Source organism: Hyla sarda, chromosome 8 (genome assembly GCF_029499605.1).
Source record: "Hyla sarda isolate aHylSar1 chromosome 8, aHylSar1.hap1, whole genome shotgun sequence".
Taxonomy (NCBI): domain Eukaryota; kingdom Metazoa; phylum Chordata; class Amphibia; order Anura; family Hylidae; genus Hyla; species Hyla sarda.
This window is the reverse complement of record NC_079196.1, coordinates 43,110,674-43,126,489: the sequence shown is the minus strand read 5'-3', so window position 1 is coordinate 43,126,489 and position 15,816 is coordinate 43,110,674. Positions and strand designations below refer to the sequence as shown.

At 43.1% G+C, this 15,816-nt stretch overlaps 1 protein-coding gene across 6 annotated transcripts in view; it reads left to right on the top strand.

Moving 5' to 3' along the window:
* Window positions 1-15,816, top strand: part of LOC130283938 (prolyl endopeptidase FAP-like) — a 156,645-nt gene that overhangs the window by 126,608 nt on the left and 14,221 nt on the right. For all 6 annotated transcript variants that reach the window (XR_008846882.1, XM_056533719.1, XM_056533720.1 and 3 more), the window contains one exon: window positions 8,915-8,969. Coding sequence is in view for 5 of the 6 variants with exons in the window: in XM_056533719.1 (XP_056389694.1) it covers window positions 8,915-8,969 (55 nt within the window). In the remaining variant the exon portion in view is untranslated. The remainder of the gene's footprint in view (window positions 1-8,914; window positions 8,970-15,816) is intronic.

Here is a 15,816-nt window from a genome sequence, read left to right as displayed (position 1 = left end):
CCACTATTAGCTTTTCAGTTGTTGTACACACCAGTGCTGCAGCACACAGTCGCTGTGTACTACACCCAAAATTGTACTTTCTCTTTCAATTTCACTCCCTTCCCTATCAGAGCTTCTAGGCTGTATTTGGGCTTGAGGTGAATCAATCGCTGCTGTAAAAATGCTTTTCTGTGCAACACACACTGCTGTCTGTCCCTCTCTCTCTCTCTCTGCAATAAAAGGCTGAAGTGACTGTCTGCAAGACGGCTGCTGATTATATAGGGCTGTGACATCACAGGGGTGGCTGGCTGCTGATAGGCTGTATGCTGCATGTGATTAAGGGTCATCCTGCCTTCCCAGGATTCCTTGCCCCATGTCCTCACATGTGGATCCGCCATTTTAGATGCTCTGGAGCCTGGACCACACTAAATGGAGTTTAGCGAAGCAATTTGCATGATCGAATTGTGGTGATATCCGCATTCATTGTGAATCAAATTTTTCCTTAAATTTGTAATGAATTTGGATTCCTCAGATTCGATTCGCTCATCCCTACTTGGAACATCTGGCTGGCTAAGGCTGCATTCACACCACGTTTTTGCTATACAGTTCCCGTATACGTTTTCTATGTGAAAACCGTATGGAACCGTATTGGAAAACGTATGCCAAAAGATGCATCAGGTTGTGTCCGTTTTGCATCCTATACGGTTTTGTCAGGTTTTTTTCCTGTACCCAAAACCGTAGTCTACCACGGTTTTAGGTCCGGTTGAAAAACTGTATTAAACCGTATACGTTTTTTTTAAACATGGGAGTCAATGGGAACCGTACAGAACTGTATGTGCGTACGGTTCCATCCGGTTTTCACCATACACTTTTTGACTTTGCACAGTTTTTTTCTTGGAATTTCAATCAAACAAGTAAAACTTTCTTCAAAATGGAGTGAAAAGTTAAAAACGTATACGTTTTTTTCTTAAAAAACGGATGCAACCGGATGTCATTTTTCAAACCGTATATGGTTTTTAACTGTATACGGGTTAAAATTTGTACACACGTTTTGATACAGTTTAGTCAGGTTTTGAGGAATCAGTTTTTCCTCAAAAACCTGATACGGGAACTGTATTGCCAAAACGTGGTGTGAATGCGGCCTAAGAGAAGTTTGGCTATTGTTAACACAGTTCCTACATTTAAAAAAAAAAAGGGAGTACTGTTTACATTTTTTGGCTTTGTGTAATCAGAAATGACATATTCTTTAAAGTTTTTATGTTAACCATATTTTTAAAGAATTTTTTGGTGATTTTATTTTCTAGACTATCTTAAAATCTGTTCTCCATTCTGGCCACTAAGCCTAAAACTAAGCTGACACTTCCTGTTCTGTACAGATCACTTCCCAGCAGTAACCTGAAACATATGTCTGCAGATGGCTACTTTCTCCTTCTGGAGAGATTTCTGGTTAGGCATAAATTCTCTAGATTTGGAGTAAAACATTGATATGAACAACAAGCTACTAGGTGCGGTGATTGAGATGCTTTATATATTATTCTTTCCAGAATTCTCAGTAATGTTAATGGCCTATGAATCTCCACACACCGTTATGGAGCTCTCCTCAAGAAGAAATCTAACCTGTTTGACCCAAATGAGAGAATAAAAAGAGATTAGCATAAAAACTCATTTTCAGTAACTGAATCAGCAAAAAAAAAAAAAAAAAAAAGAAATCTAGGTGATGCATTTCTTTAACCCCTTAAGGACCCAGCCATTTTACACCTTAGGACCCGGCCATTTTTTGAACATCTGACCACTGTCACTTTAAACATTAATAACTATGGGATGCTTTTAGTTATCATTCTGACTCTGAGATTGTTTTTTCGTGACATATTCTACTTTATTTTGGTGGTAAATTTTCGGCGTTACTTGCATCCTTTTTTGGTGAAAAATCCCCAAATTTCATGAAAATTTAGAAAATTTAGCATTTTTCTAACTATGAAGCTCTCTACTTGTAAGGAAAATGGATATTTCCAATAAATTTAATTTTTATTCACAAATACAATATGTCCACTTTATGTTGGCATTATAAAATGGACATATTTTTGCTTTTTGAAAAAATTAGAGGGCTTCAAAGTAGAGCAGCAATTTTCAAAAATTTCATGAAAATTGCAAAATCTGAAGGGACAGATGTTACAGAACTACAACTCCCAGCAAGCCTGGGCAGTCTAGGCATGCTGAGAGTTGTAGTTTGGCAACATCTGGAGGGCTACCGTTTGGGCACCACTGTAACAGTGGTCTCCAAACTGTGACCCTCCAGATGTTGCAAGACTACAACTCCCAGCATGCCCAGACAGCCTTTGGCTGTCTGGGCATGCTGGGAGTTGCAGTTTGGCCTTCCTAGTGGTTGCCAAAGTAAAGATCACTTTACTTTCACTTTCAATATCCCCCTCCCCCCCCCACCGTCGCTTTCCTACCTGAGCAAGGATCCAGCAGTCTCCCGCGACGATCAGCTGTTCCCAGGCATCTTCAGGTAAGGTACCCGGCCTCCATCTTCTTCCCACGATCCCCTCGACATCCAGGGGTGGCCAGAACGTGGGGTTGCCATGGCAACCCACTATCCTGCTCTGCCATTGGTCAGAACCAATTCTGACTAATGGCAGGGGATAGGAGGAGATTGCAGCACTGCGACCTCACTCCTACCCTGCAAGACGATCTGGGCTGTCACTGACAGCTCCGATCATCACAATTTTCTGGGTGATCGGGTCACCCGAGACCCGATCAGCCCGGAATAGGAGAAAATCGCATGTCTGAATTGACATGCGAATTTCTGCGATCGCCGACATGCGGGGGTCCCGGGACCCCCCTAGACATTTGCACGGCATGCCTGCTGAACGATTACAGCAGACATGCCGTTCCGATATCTGCACCAAGTGCGGCAGAGACCGGAGAAATACCAGGACGTTCTGGAACGTCCTTGGTCCTTAAAGCCCAGGGTGCGGGGACGTTCCAGAACATCCTTGGTCCTTAAGGGGTTAAAGGAGTACTCTGCCGAAAAACATCCTATTCCCTATTCAAAAGTTAGGATATAAGATGGCACCCCCACGATCTCTGGGCCGGCAGCGGAGGCGTCTGGCACATGGAAGCTTGGAGCTTCTGTGTTCATGACGTCACGCTTTGCCCCCTCCATTCATGTCTATGGGAGGAAGCTAGGACGGCTAGTCCATAGCCATCATACCTCCTCCCATAAACATGAATGGAGGGGGCATGGTGGTTGTAGTCACCAGTCATCCAGCACGGTTGCGGAACTCACTCTGTGCATCAGATGACTGGGGTGCCGCAGCGGAGATTGCGGGGGTCCCTTTGGATAGGGGATAAGATGTTTTCTGGCAGAGTACCCCTTTAAGAGTCCCTAGGGTGACATATACTATCTTACCCCCTATCTAAAGTAACGCCCTGTTTTATCTATGTCTGATGCAGCAGAACTGCCAGCTAGTGGAAGGAGTTACACCGACTCTACAGCAGTGTTTCCCAAGCAGTGCACCCACTGTTGCAAAACTACAACTCTCAGGATGACCGGACAGCCAAAGGCTGTCCGGGCATGCTGGGAGTTGTAGTTTTGCAACAGCTGGAGGCCCACTGGTTAAGAAACACTTCTGTAAAGCCTGTGTAACTCCTTCAACTAGACATGGATAAAACAGCAGGAGGAATTTTAAGGATGGTTAAGAAGTAAAGTTGTCTCTTCCCTTTTGATTGTTTCTATTGTTTTTTGTTTACTTTTTCTTTTTGTATTGTTTTTAGTTTAAGCTTAGAAAGAAAGAAAAACAAAACAAAGTATGCTTTGCTGTTTTTTTCTGGATAAATAACGGACACCTTGACAAAATCCCAATGTATCCTTTGTGTAGACCATTCCTGACCATGTGGCATTGCTCTCATTTACGTTTTTCTGTTTCTTTGAATTGGAAATACAGATGTGAACAAAGTTTTAGATATTCAAGTTTTTTTTTTTAGCTCTATTTTCCTCTATGCAGGGTGGAAGTACAGGTTTTTGGTAATTCTTTTTTTTACTTTACCCTACATTAAAATGAATGCAAGGAACATAATAATCAGCATAGAAAACATATGCGAGGGTATGTTCACACGGCGGAATTTCCGTGAGGAATTCCATAGGAAATTCCACTGTAATTTACAGCAATTACGGTAATTTGCTGTCTGAATGGAAAAGCGGAATCACATTCAAATCAACAGGTAGTAAATTACAGCAGAATTTCCGGCTGAATTCCGCATGGAAATTCCGCCGTGTGAACATACCCTCAGAGCGCATAAGTGTTCTATGCTAATTATTATGTTCCTTGCATTCATTTTTATATAGAATAAAGTAAAAGAACCAAATAAATTACCAAAAACCTTTACTTCCACCCTGCAAGGTGAAAACAGAGCTAAAAAAAAAAGCTTGAATATCTAAGGCTATGTTCACATCTGCATTTACAATTCAGAAGAACAGAAAAATGTAAGTGATAGCAATGCCATATGGTCAGGAATGGTCTACACCGATTGACTTTGAAGGGGTACTCCGTTGCTCCAGTGTTCTGAACATTTTGTTGAGAACGCTAGGAGCCGGAGGCCGTGTTTGTGACATTACGGCCAAACCCCCTCCATTCATGTTTATGGGAGAGGGCGTGTCGGTCAACACTTCCATAGACATGAATGGAGGGGGCATGGCCTGAGCGGGCGTGATGTCACGACAACTGCTGCAGAAACCTGCTGTTTGTTTATAACGCCATCTGCTGCGGGAGATCGTGGGGGCCCCAGCAGCGGGACCCCGGCGATCAGACATCTTATCCCCTATCCTTTGGATAGGGGATAAGATGTCTAGAAGTGGAGTATCCCTTTAACCTCCTGAGCGGTATTCCCGAGCGTGACTCGGGGTTAATTTTCCCTGCCAGGATCGGTAACCCCGAGTCACGCTCGGGGTAGAATTGCAGAGTTCCCGGCCGGGCTGCACGATATATCGCAAAAGCAATGCGATATAGCGATGCGGCCCCCGGGAAAACATGCGATTATCTGCTCTGGTCGGCTCCCGTGGCGGGGGCCGGCCAGAGCAGGTAAAGAAAAATACTAAAAGTCAGTGTTTCCCTACCAGGGGGCCTCCAGCTGTTGCAAAACTACAACTCTCAGCATGCCCGAACAGCCAAAGGCTGTCCGGGCATGCTGGGAGTAGTAGTTTCACAACAGCTGGAGGCCCCCTGTTAGAAAAACACTGAGCTAAGTGTAAAAGGAAGAAGTAGTAAAATAAAAAAACCTTTTGCTCACCTAGTCCCGGTCCCTGCAGATGCCGTTCCCCCCCTCCGTGCGGTCCGGGGTGTCCTCTCTTCACTATTCATCTTCTAGGACCTTTCACTTTTCAGCCAATCACAGGCCGCAGTGGTGTAAAGCCTGTGATTGGCTGAAGGGGAAAGGGCTTGTTCTGCAGCAAATACACTAGGTTTGAAATCTGCCCAGCAAACCTAGTGTATACTGCTGCAGGACAAGACAAGGGGGGGATGAATGTGACAGGGGGGGATGTGACAAAGGGGGGAATGTAACAGGGGGGGAATGTGACAGGGGGGGGGGAATGTGACAAGGGGGGGAATGTGACGGGGGGGGGGGGAATGTGACAGGGGGGGGGAATGTGACAAGGGGGGGAATGTGACAAGGGGGGGAATGTGACAGGGGGGGGGAATGTGACAGGGGGGGAATGTGACAGGGGGGGGGGGAATGTGACAAGGGGGGGGGGAATGTGACAAGGGGGGGAATGTGTCAGGGGGGGGAATGTGACAGGGGGGGGAATGTGACAAGGGGGGGAATGTGTCAGGGGGGGAGAATGTGACAAGGGGGGAATGTGACAAAGGGGGGAATGTAACAGGGGGGGAATGTGACAGGGGGGGGGAATGTGACAAGGGGGGGAATGTGACAGGGGGGGGGAATGTGACGGGGGGGGGAATGTGACAAGGGGGGGAATGTGACAAGGGGGGGAATGTGACAGGGGGGGGAATGTGACAGGGGAGGGGAATGTGACAGGGGGGGGAATGTGACAGGGAGGGAATGTGACAAGGGGGGGAATGTGTCAGGGGGGGGGGAATGTGACAGGGGGGGAATGTGACAGGGGGGGAATGTGACAAGGGGGGGAATGTGACAGGGGGGGAATGTGACAAGGAGGGGGGAGAATGTGACAAGGAGGGGGGAGAATGTGACAAGGAGGGGGGAGAATGTGATGGGGGATGTGACAAGGGAGAGGGGGAATGTGACAGGGGAGATGTGAAATGGGCGGAGGGAGATGTGAAATTCCGCTTTTGGTACAAATTTCCAGACAGAATCATACCGCCAGGGAGGTTAAAAGGTAAAATAAAAGAAGAATTTCCCAAACATTTAAAACAGAGCTAAAAAAATTTTAATGGTACCTTTCATCAAAAAAAACTTTTGATATATTATAGATTAATGTATGCAGAATAACTTTCCAATTGCATAGTATTAAAAAATATTCTTCTTTCTATTTAATTTTCCACTTGAAATGACCACTAGAGGTCTCCCTACCAGTCCTGGCCACAAGCCCTTTTTATAGATTTCAGTCTCATGCTGGAGTCCTAAATCTCAGACTGCAGCCGGGACACAGACAAGCTCAGCTGGCAGCTCTGAATCTTCTCCTCTCTGTTTTCAACTGCATGTGCAGAGAAGAAAGATCGGAGCTCAGATAGTAAAATGAATGAGGGAATGCAGTAAGGCAGAGTCAGGAGTATGCCCTGCTGTGCTATGAGCGCTTTGCTGGCTCCTGCCTGTCTGATTGACAGGCAGGGAGCAGTGCTTGGCTTGTCTGTGTCCTGGCTGCAGTAAGGGCTTGCAGCCAGGACTGGTAGGGAGACCTCTAGTGGTCATTTTTCCAAGTGAAAAATTAAATAGAGAGAAGAATATTTTTTATTACCATGCAATTGGAAAGTTATTCTGCATACATTAATCTATAATATATCAAAAGTTTTTTGATGAAAGGTACCCTTTAAATATCTAAGGCTCTGTTCACATACTCTTTGTTTCTTATTTTAAAGGAACAGAACATTTTCTGCAGAATTGTAGAAATTCTGCTGTGTGAGTATTCCCTAAGAGTACAGGTAAAGCTCAAAAAATTTGAATATCGTGCAAAAGTTCATTTATTTCAGTCCAGGGTCAATGCATCCGTCTTCCAGGAGATTTTGGAGCACTTCATGCTTCCTTCCGCAGACAAAATTACTGAAATAAATTAACTTTTACACACTTTTCTAACTTTTTGAGTTTCACCTGTATACTACAATGGAGTATTTTTTAGGTCTAAGCCTAATTTTTGAAGTGAAGCTTTTTAAAGAAGAGAATGTTATGTTGTGACGTGTAGCTTGCTGTATATGGAGAGCTGTCTTCTATCCATATGTTACCCATCATCCAGCTGTCTGCTTTCTTCCTCATAATCAGATCCTGTGTTTTACGTAAATGGAACTTCCAGTGAATACAACATTGTTCTCTGCTGAATCTGATACTGTTCCAATATCCTTAAGTAAATTGTAAGGCTACATTAAGTTACCGACATTTCATCACTCGGGTAGGATCACTCAGGTCACAGGATTGCTTTGTGAGTGGAATATAATGGCGTTCCTGAACATGTGGAATATGTTAAAGATCAGCCACTAAATGAGATGTTCAGAATAACATAGTGACAACGTCATACGAAAAGTATTCAATAACATAAAGCAGTGTAACAATGTAATTATTATACAATTAATATGGACATTTACAATGCAATAGGTCATGTTAAGAAGAAAAATGTTAAACTTTTTCCAGGATTGGTGTTATAGTGAAGGTGTTGTTGTATCCGGAATGACATGTGAAAGGAAACTTAAAGGGGTACTCCGCCCCTAGACATCTTATCCTCAATGCAAAGGATAGGGGATAAGATGTAGGATCGTGGGGGACCCTCCGCTGGGGATCTCAATGTTGCACCCGGCGTTTGTTTAAAGTGTCGCGGTGTGCAATGTTGGAGGCTCGTGATGTCACGGTCACGCCCCCTCAATGCAAGTCTATGGACTTTCATTGAGAGGGCGTGGCCATGATGTCACGAGCAAGGCGTGACCGTGACACCACAAGTCTTTGCACCACATTGTCAGTCATCTGGCACGGAGCAAAGTTCGCTCTATGCATCGGATGTCTGGGGTGCCACAGCCAAGATCGCGGATCAGACATCTTATCTCCTATCCTTTGGATAGGGGATAAGATGTCTAGGGCGGAGTACCCCTTTAAATGGGCACTCCAGTGGAAAACATTTTTTTTTTTAAATCAACTGGTGCCAGAAAGTTAAACAGATTTGTAAATTACCTTACTTCTATTTAAAAAAAAAATCTTAATCCTTCCAGTACTTTTCAGCTGCTGTACACTACAGAGGAAGTTGTGTAGTTCTTTCCAGTCTGACCACAGGGCTCTCTGCTGCCACCTCTGTCCATGTCAGGAACTCTCCAGAGCAGGAGAGGTTTTCTATGGGGATTTGCTCCTACTCTGGACAGTTCCTGACATGGACAGAGGTGTCAGCAGAGAGCACTGTGATCAGACTGGAAAGAACTATGCAACTTCCTCTGGAGCATACAGCAGCTGATAAGTACTGGAAGGATTAAGATTTTTTAAATACAATTTACAAATCGGTTTTATTTTTTGGCACAAGTTGACTTAAAAAAAATTGCTTCCCACTGTAGTCATAGAGGTGTTATTTGTGCCCAAATATCTTAAAGAGGTACACAGAACTGCATGTATGGTCTAACACCTAGGTCTCCAAACTGTGGACCTTGTCTATATGGAACATACCACAGTGTGAATATAAATTGTTAGAATCCATCTACCCTCATACTGTCTGTGTAGTTAATGGCTATAAATGTTGTCATAGCTCATAATAGCTATTTTATCATTTTAGAAAATTTATTCAAATGGGATTCATCGATGAAAAACGAATAGCAATTTGGGGTTGGGTAAGTAGATCTCCGCAATGTATCAGATGGTCAACTTTAATAACGAGGATAATCCAAAAGTTTATTTTGTATCAAAACTGAATATTTGACAAATCGACATTCAACAGTCTTGAGCATTACTGAGCATGATATATGATATAAATGGTGTGGTGCACATGGTTTATAAACAGGTCCACAACTATTCCAGCATAGCTGACACTGCAGGTTACCACATCCCAAACTCATTCAACGTTGCAGTTCACTACCCTGTTTATGGGTGCGTTCACACGTAATTGTTCTTGCGGGTTTTCCGCTGCGTATTTGAAAGTGGGCGGGCTCTTTTCGGCTGTCCGTAGCAGATTTTCCTCGGCGGAATTTACACTTTGGAAAATCCGCCGCAGTCCCTACTGACTTCAATGGGGCTTGCGGCGGATTTTCCACAGCGTAAATTCCTCGGTGGAAAATCTGCTACGGACAGCCGAAAAGAGCCCACCCACTTTCAAATACGCAGCGGAAAACCTGCAAAAACAAATAGCGTGTGAACGCACCCTTAAAGAGTAAAATAGCTGAAAGGACTTCAACCACCTGTTCTTCAGATCAGCAGAGGTCCCAGATGTCAGACTGGCCATAATGTTATGGAATATTGTGACAGTATGCCATAACATTATCAGATGAGAAAGCTCATTTAAAGGGGTACTCCAGTATTTTTTTAAAATCAACTGGTTCCATTAAGTTAAACAGATTTGTAATTTACTTCTATTTAAAAATCTTAATCCTTCCAGTACTTATTATCTGCTGTATACTACAGAGGATGTTGTGTAGTTCCTTTCTGTCTGACCACAGTGCTCTCTGCTGACTCCTCTGTCCATGCCAGGAACTGTCCAGAGTAGGAGCAAATCCCCATAGCAAACCTCTCCTGCTCTGGACAGTTCCTGACACGGACAGAGGTGTCAGCAGAGAGCACTGTGGTCAGACAGAAAAATTCAAAAAGAAAAGAACTTCTTGTGGAGTATACAGCAGTTGATAAGTACTGGAAGGATTAAGATTTTTAGATAGAAGTAATTTACAAATCTGTTTAACTTTCTGACACCAGTTGATTTAAATTTTTTTTAAATTAAAAACCATTAAGGGCTCTGCCCTGTTGAGAAATGTGCTTTAACGTAAATGGACACTGTGATGAAAAAATGTTGTAAAGACAGATCAAAAGCTTTGACTGGTCTGATCAGTCAGGATCTGAGTGTCTAGACTCCAACCAACCACAGGCAGCTCTAAGTTAGGTGACCTGGATGGTCTCATAATGTAAGTCTATGGTCTATGGGGGCTATTGTTAAGGTCTCAGACACAGAGCAGGGAGAGAAGCGCATGCCTGCCCTCTTCTCTCCTTGCTCATTCCCCTCATCAGTTAGGCTCTGAACATTAAAGGGGTACTCCGCACCCCTAGACATCTTATCCCCTATCCAAAGGAGGCTTCGGATCCCGACCACAATGGCGGACGAGCGTGACGTCACGATTCCGCCCCGTGTGTCGTCAAACCCCCCCATCGACTTGCATTGAGGGGGCGGGGTGTGACGTCACGCTCATCCGCCATTGTGGTCGGGATCCGAAGCCTCCAGCGGTGCCGGTGTGAGGTGGAAGCCTTACAGGTGGGTGCAGCAGCCGAGATCCTGGGGGTCCCCAGCAGCGGGACCCTGGTGATCTGACATCTTATCCCCTATCCTTTGGATAGGGGATAAGATGTCTAGGGGTGCGGAGTACCCCTTTAAACCCCGACTAATAAAAACTTTTTGACATCTCAAAAGTTTTTTTATTTGTGACAGGTGCACTTCATTAACTTTTTCCTTTGCACTGTTATGAGCTTTGAAATGTATAACCCATCCATTAACCGCTAATGCAGAAAAATGTTCCATTCCATATCTGTTATCGGTTGAGACTATATACTGTGTACTGATAACCAGACAGTGATGTTATTGAGTCATCACTGCCCATGCTGCATCACCTGGATCCCCCGTCTTATTTAGACCTGGGCTTTCTATAACGGATTGTGGCCAAGTGGTTTACAATATTGCCGTGTTTACGTCTATTATTCTTTTAAGAAGCATTATGGTATTTGCTTTGCAGCCTTTATTGACTAGGCAGGAAGTTGGCGTCGACATGAAATCTATGCTAATGTACCGGTGACAGCTGGTTAGCAGAGCTATCTGTGTCACAACGCACTTTGTATGTGTATGTGCCCCTCATAGAATATATATATGTCTGTGTTGTATGTTAATATCTCACTTCTTGCAAAGTTTTTGTAAAGAGAACGAGTATAAAAAAAATAGTAACACCATTTTAGCCAGTGTTACCCTGATTCCAACCTTGTTTTCATTGTGTTATTATGCTGCCTGGTTAAGGACTTTTTTTTAAATCTGGTTGACTTACTGCACTTTCCCTTGCATAATCAAATGGGTGGGAACTTTATAAAAAAAAATATTTAAAAAAAAGTGTGGGAATGCCAGGCTTAGGGAACAAAAAGTATTGCTTCACTTAACAGATATGTTTAAAGGGGGTATTCTGTGATTTTTGGTTCTTTGAATGTAAGACAGAGGCTGCAAAATTAGCCCAGTTATTAATAAACTTCTATTACCTGTGTTTGATGGCTGGTATAAAAATGTTTTATTTATTTTTTGCAGCCACATAAAATGAGTGTTGTCTCGGACCTTTCCCAGCTTGCTGTGCGGCCCACGACAATACATCACAAGTCAGGTGCTAAAAGGGGGCTTGGCTGCTCTGTCTGTTGTGTGTGAAGCTGACCCCCTGATGATGTTACCAGCACACATGTGCGTGCATTCATCATCACACAGATCCACAGCTTGTATGTCAGGTTGTGCTGTAATGAGTGGGGGGACCGATGTGTGGGAGGGAAATAAGTCACCTCCCACCTTGAAACTAAGGATCCTGGGGATTGTGGTCTGAGGGAGGTCACAGAAACAGAAAGTAGCCCATTCCCAAGAACAATCCTGCAGCCTGATAGGGGACACAGGACATGGCACAGATCTTTGGTAAGCATGTCTATTACTGTGTGGCACTTAATTATTAAAGTCACCTAATATTGGACAACCCCTTTAATGGTGAGTTCCTCCATCATATGGCCTACATTGGAGCATACCATGATTGTTTTCTTTTTTTCCTGGACACCATGTAACTTCATGGAAGAAGGTACCAAAAAAGGTAGCTCAAAAAAAAAAAAAAAAAAAATCAAATGTACCATGTAGGACCAAAGCAGTGTTTCCTGTAGTGAAAATTAACACAGCTATGTGATAGCTAGGTATCTGCTCACATGTGAACACATTTGTTCAGTATCCAATGGAATCTTAAATGCAGATTATAATTCACCCTATAGCTCTGGATTTATATGAAATTATTGAACAAACTTAGATTCATCCTGAAAGAGAATATTAGTTGGCTCACCTGAAATGGTACATAGGCATCAAGGCCTCTTAGAAATGACAGCATTGAAAAATGGAGAACCACCACCTTGATTTAAATTAAAACTTATAGACTGACGAGTTTCGGACTCAAACATCCTTATTCGTAGTCACATTTCTCCTATGGATCATATATATGTTTTAACTGCATATTGTATTTGATTCAAGGTGTCGGATCTCCATTTATTCTTTAAAGGGAATATTATCTTCTATCCCCAGCACACCCTGGGACTGGTGCCGCCCAGCTGTCAATTAACTTCTGTTTTTCCAGGAGGAATAACAGAGGAATGGCACCATTAGATGCTCCAGCACAATGATTTCATGGTGAATGCAAATATTTACTGAAACAGACATGTCAGGAGAAACATGTGTCTTTATGGTGTTTACAGTATTGAACAGAGGCGTGCAGAGGTAGCAGTCGCACCAGGGCCCTGGTGCCTAAGGGGGCTCAAAAACACATCTGCCCCATAGAGACCAGTAATATAATTGCAACATGGGACCCTGTTGCAGATTTAGCATCGGGGCCCAGAAGCTACAAATTAGGCCTCTGGTATAGAAGATATACTTTTTTGTCTTTTTCAGCAGAACAGGAATCGTCTATTTTTAATTTTTTTTTTGCCTTTTAAGGCCAGGGCTACACTGAGCCTATTAATATTTAAGGGTGAACAATCGCTTTAAATCCAAGAAAACCTCCATAATTCCAAATGACTGATCAATCCTTTTGAGTTATTTCAGGTCAACTTTGGACAACTTGGGGGAGGCAGATAATACCTTCCATTGAAGTATAGAACATTTTTCTTTTCAGTACAGTGATCCCTCAACTTACAATGGCCTCAACATACAATAGTTTCAACATACAATGGTCTTTTCTGGACCATTGTAGCTTGAAACCAGACTCAACATACAATGCTATCGAATCTGCGAAACGTGTCAATGGCTGGAATAACCGACCAATCAGAATGGATATTTCACTGGTAAAACCTGTGTATTCCTAAAGTGCATGCACTGACTGGTGTCTGGTAGCGCCCCCTACAGTACAGGGAGGTATTACATATTCTGTACTCTCTACCTGTGCCAGGGTTAGCTGCTCCTTTGGGCATCAGGTGAGGACGGCTCCATTTTCCTTTTTTTTTTTTTTTTAGGACATTGCGTGTTCTTTACTGGACCCTGAAGAAGATTCTGTCCTCTACATAGACCAGTGTTTCCCAAAAAGGTTGCCTCCAGCTGTTGCAAAACTACAACTCCCAGCATGCCCGGACAGCCTTTGGCTGTCCGGGCATGCTGGGAGTTGTAGTTTTGCAACAGATGGAGGCACCCTGGTTGGGAAACACTAAAATAGACAGTGATTTACAGCTCCCAGCAGATCTTTCTTACTTTTATATGTAAGGATTTGCTTTATCTATATTAGTTATCTACTTATTTTTCTTTAATCCTCACTTTTTCCTATTTTTGGATGACATTTTGGGGCTTCAGAACCAATTACCAGGTTTCCATAGAGTTATGGTTTCAACATACAATGGTCGTCCTGGAACCAATTAATATTGTAACTTGAGGGACCACTGTATAAGATGATTACGCTTTAGCTAATGTACTCCGTTAAATTTGTACCAAGGGCCTCATAAGGATTGATGCAACCCTCAGAGATTAACAATGTTTTACTCGGTTTACTGCATGACATACAGTGAGGAGGCAGTAAATCACTGCACTTTGTTCAAGGCAATAATGTGTTTATAAGCTTCAGGAATTCGGTGTTACATTAGCTTTTTATTTTTAGATTCATCAGATTAATCATAAAATAGATGAATAGAAAACACAAATACATACAATATAACCAAAACGATTCATTTGCTTTGAAACTGAGTAGTTACAGAAACTGATTAAAAATAAAGAATAAACATTTTGGAAAAGCATAAAGGGCCCACAGAGGGAAAACAAGCCCAACACGATACGAATGTTTACTTCATGTCTAAGCAGATTGTGCAAGAGGGACCAAAAGATAAAAAAAAAACATTAAATATTATTTATGAAAATACTATGACAGGAATGATACTTAAATTTACCTCTCTGCTATCCAGGATTCCAGAGCATCTATCTTCTATAACCTTTTTCTTCTCCCTCCACTTTCTTAAAAAAAACAAAATGGAGAGCATGATAGGTTTAGGGAAAAGATACCAGGTTATTGGCGCAAACCACCAGCGATGGGTAACAGTTTCTTCAAAAGGAATTTTTATTGCCAAGGAAAACAACGCGTTTCAGAGCTTTGAAGCTCCTTCATCAGGTAAGGATGGCAGCATAGCAATACAAGATACAAAGACGCTCTTTATGCTCAAAATTGGCGCCAGATTATGGTGGGCCCCGCCCCATGGGCGTGGCCGCCAACTCCGGGCCAATGGTAAGCACAAGAGTTGGACAAGGAATAACTTCTTAAATATGGATAAAATTCCTTGTCCAACTCTTGTGCTCACCATTGGCCCGGAGTTGGCGGCCACGCCCATGGGGCGGGGCCCACCATAATCTGGCGCCAATTTTGAGCATAAAGAGCTTCTTTGTATATTGTATTGTAATGCTGCCATACTTACCTGATGAAGGAGCTCCAAAGCTCTGAAACGCGTTGTTTTCTTTGGCAATAAAAATTCCTTTTGAAGAAACTGTTACCCATCGCTGGTGGTTTGCGCCAATAACCTGGTAATATGGTAACCTGGTACACATATTATGTATCAGACGATACTTGTCCCATGAGGAAGCTCTGCCGTTTTTTGTTCCTCCAGATCTACGTTATTAAAATGGAGAGCATGGAATCCATAATCTTTTCACCAACTCACTAAACTATCTAACCAGAACTATGAATCTTAAAGGTTAAAGGTTCCAAACTGTCCCTGGTCACACAAGACCACTGTCTTATGTAAACCTTAATTCCTAATGCCCAATGCCATCTCCACCTCAAAACCCACAATAGCTACCTACCTATCGTACTTTTCTTCTGCCTTTCCCCTCTGCCACACCTTCATTGGTTACCCAGAAAATGTATTTCAAATTTAAAACAATGACTTACAAGGATGTCTACAACAAGTCCCCTCTGAACATCAAGACTCTAGCCTCTTCTCACACCCTCTTCCATCCACACAAGACACAACTGTCTCCACGATTTCTCTGGGACTCTCTACCCCAGCACTTCAGACTCTAATCTTTGAAACTTTTAAAGTAACCTGAAAACCCAGCTCTTTAGAAAAGCCTACAATAACCCTGCTGCCACTCTACTACTATTTGTACACCCTCACCCAGGAGCGTAACTATAGGGGGTGCAGAGTTAGCAGTTGCAGTCAGGGCCGGTTTGAGGCTTACCGTGGCCCTAGGCAAAATCAAAAGAGGGGCCCCAAAAGTCATAATAGTGTACTTACCAG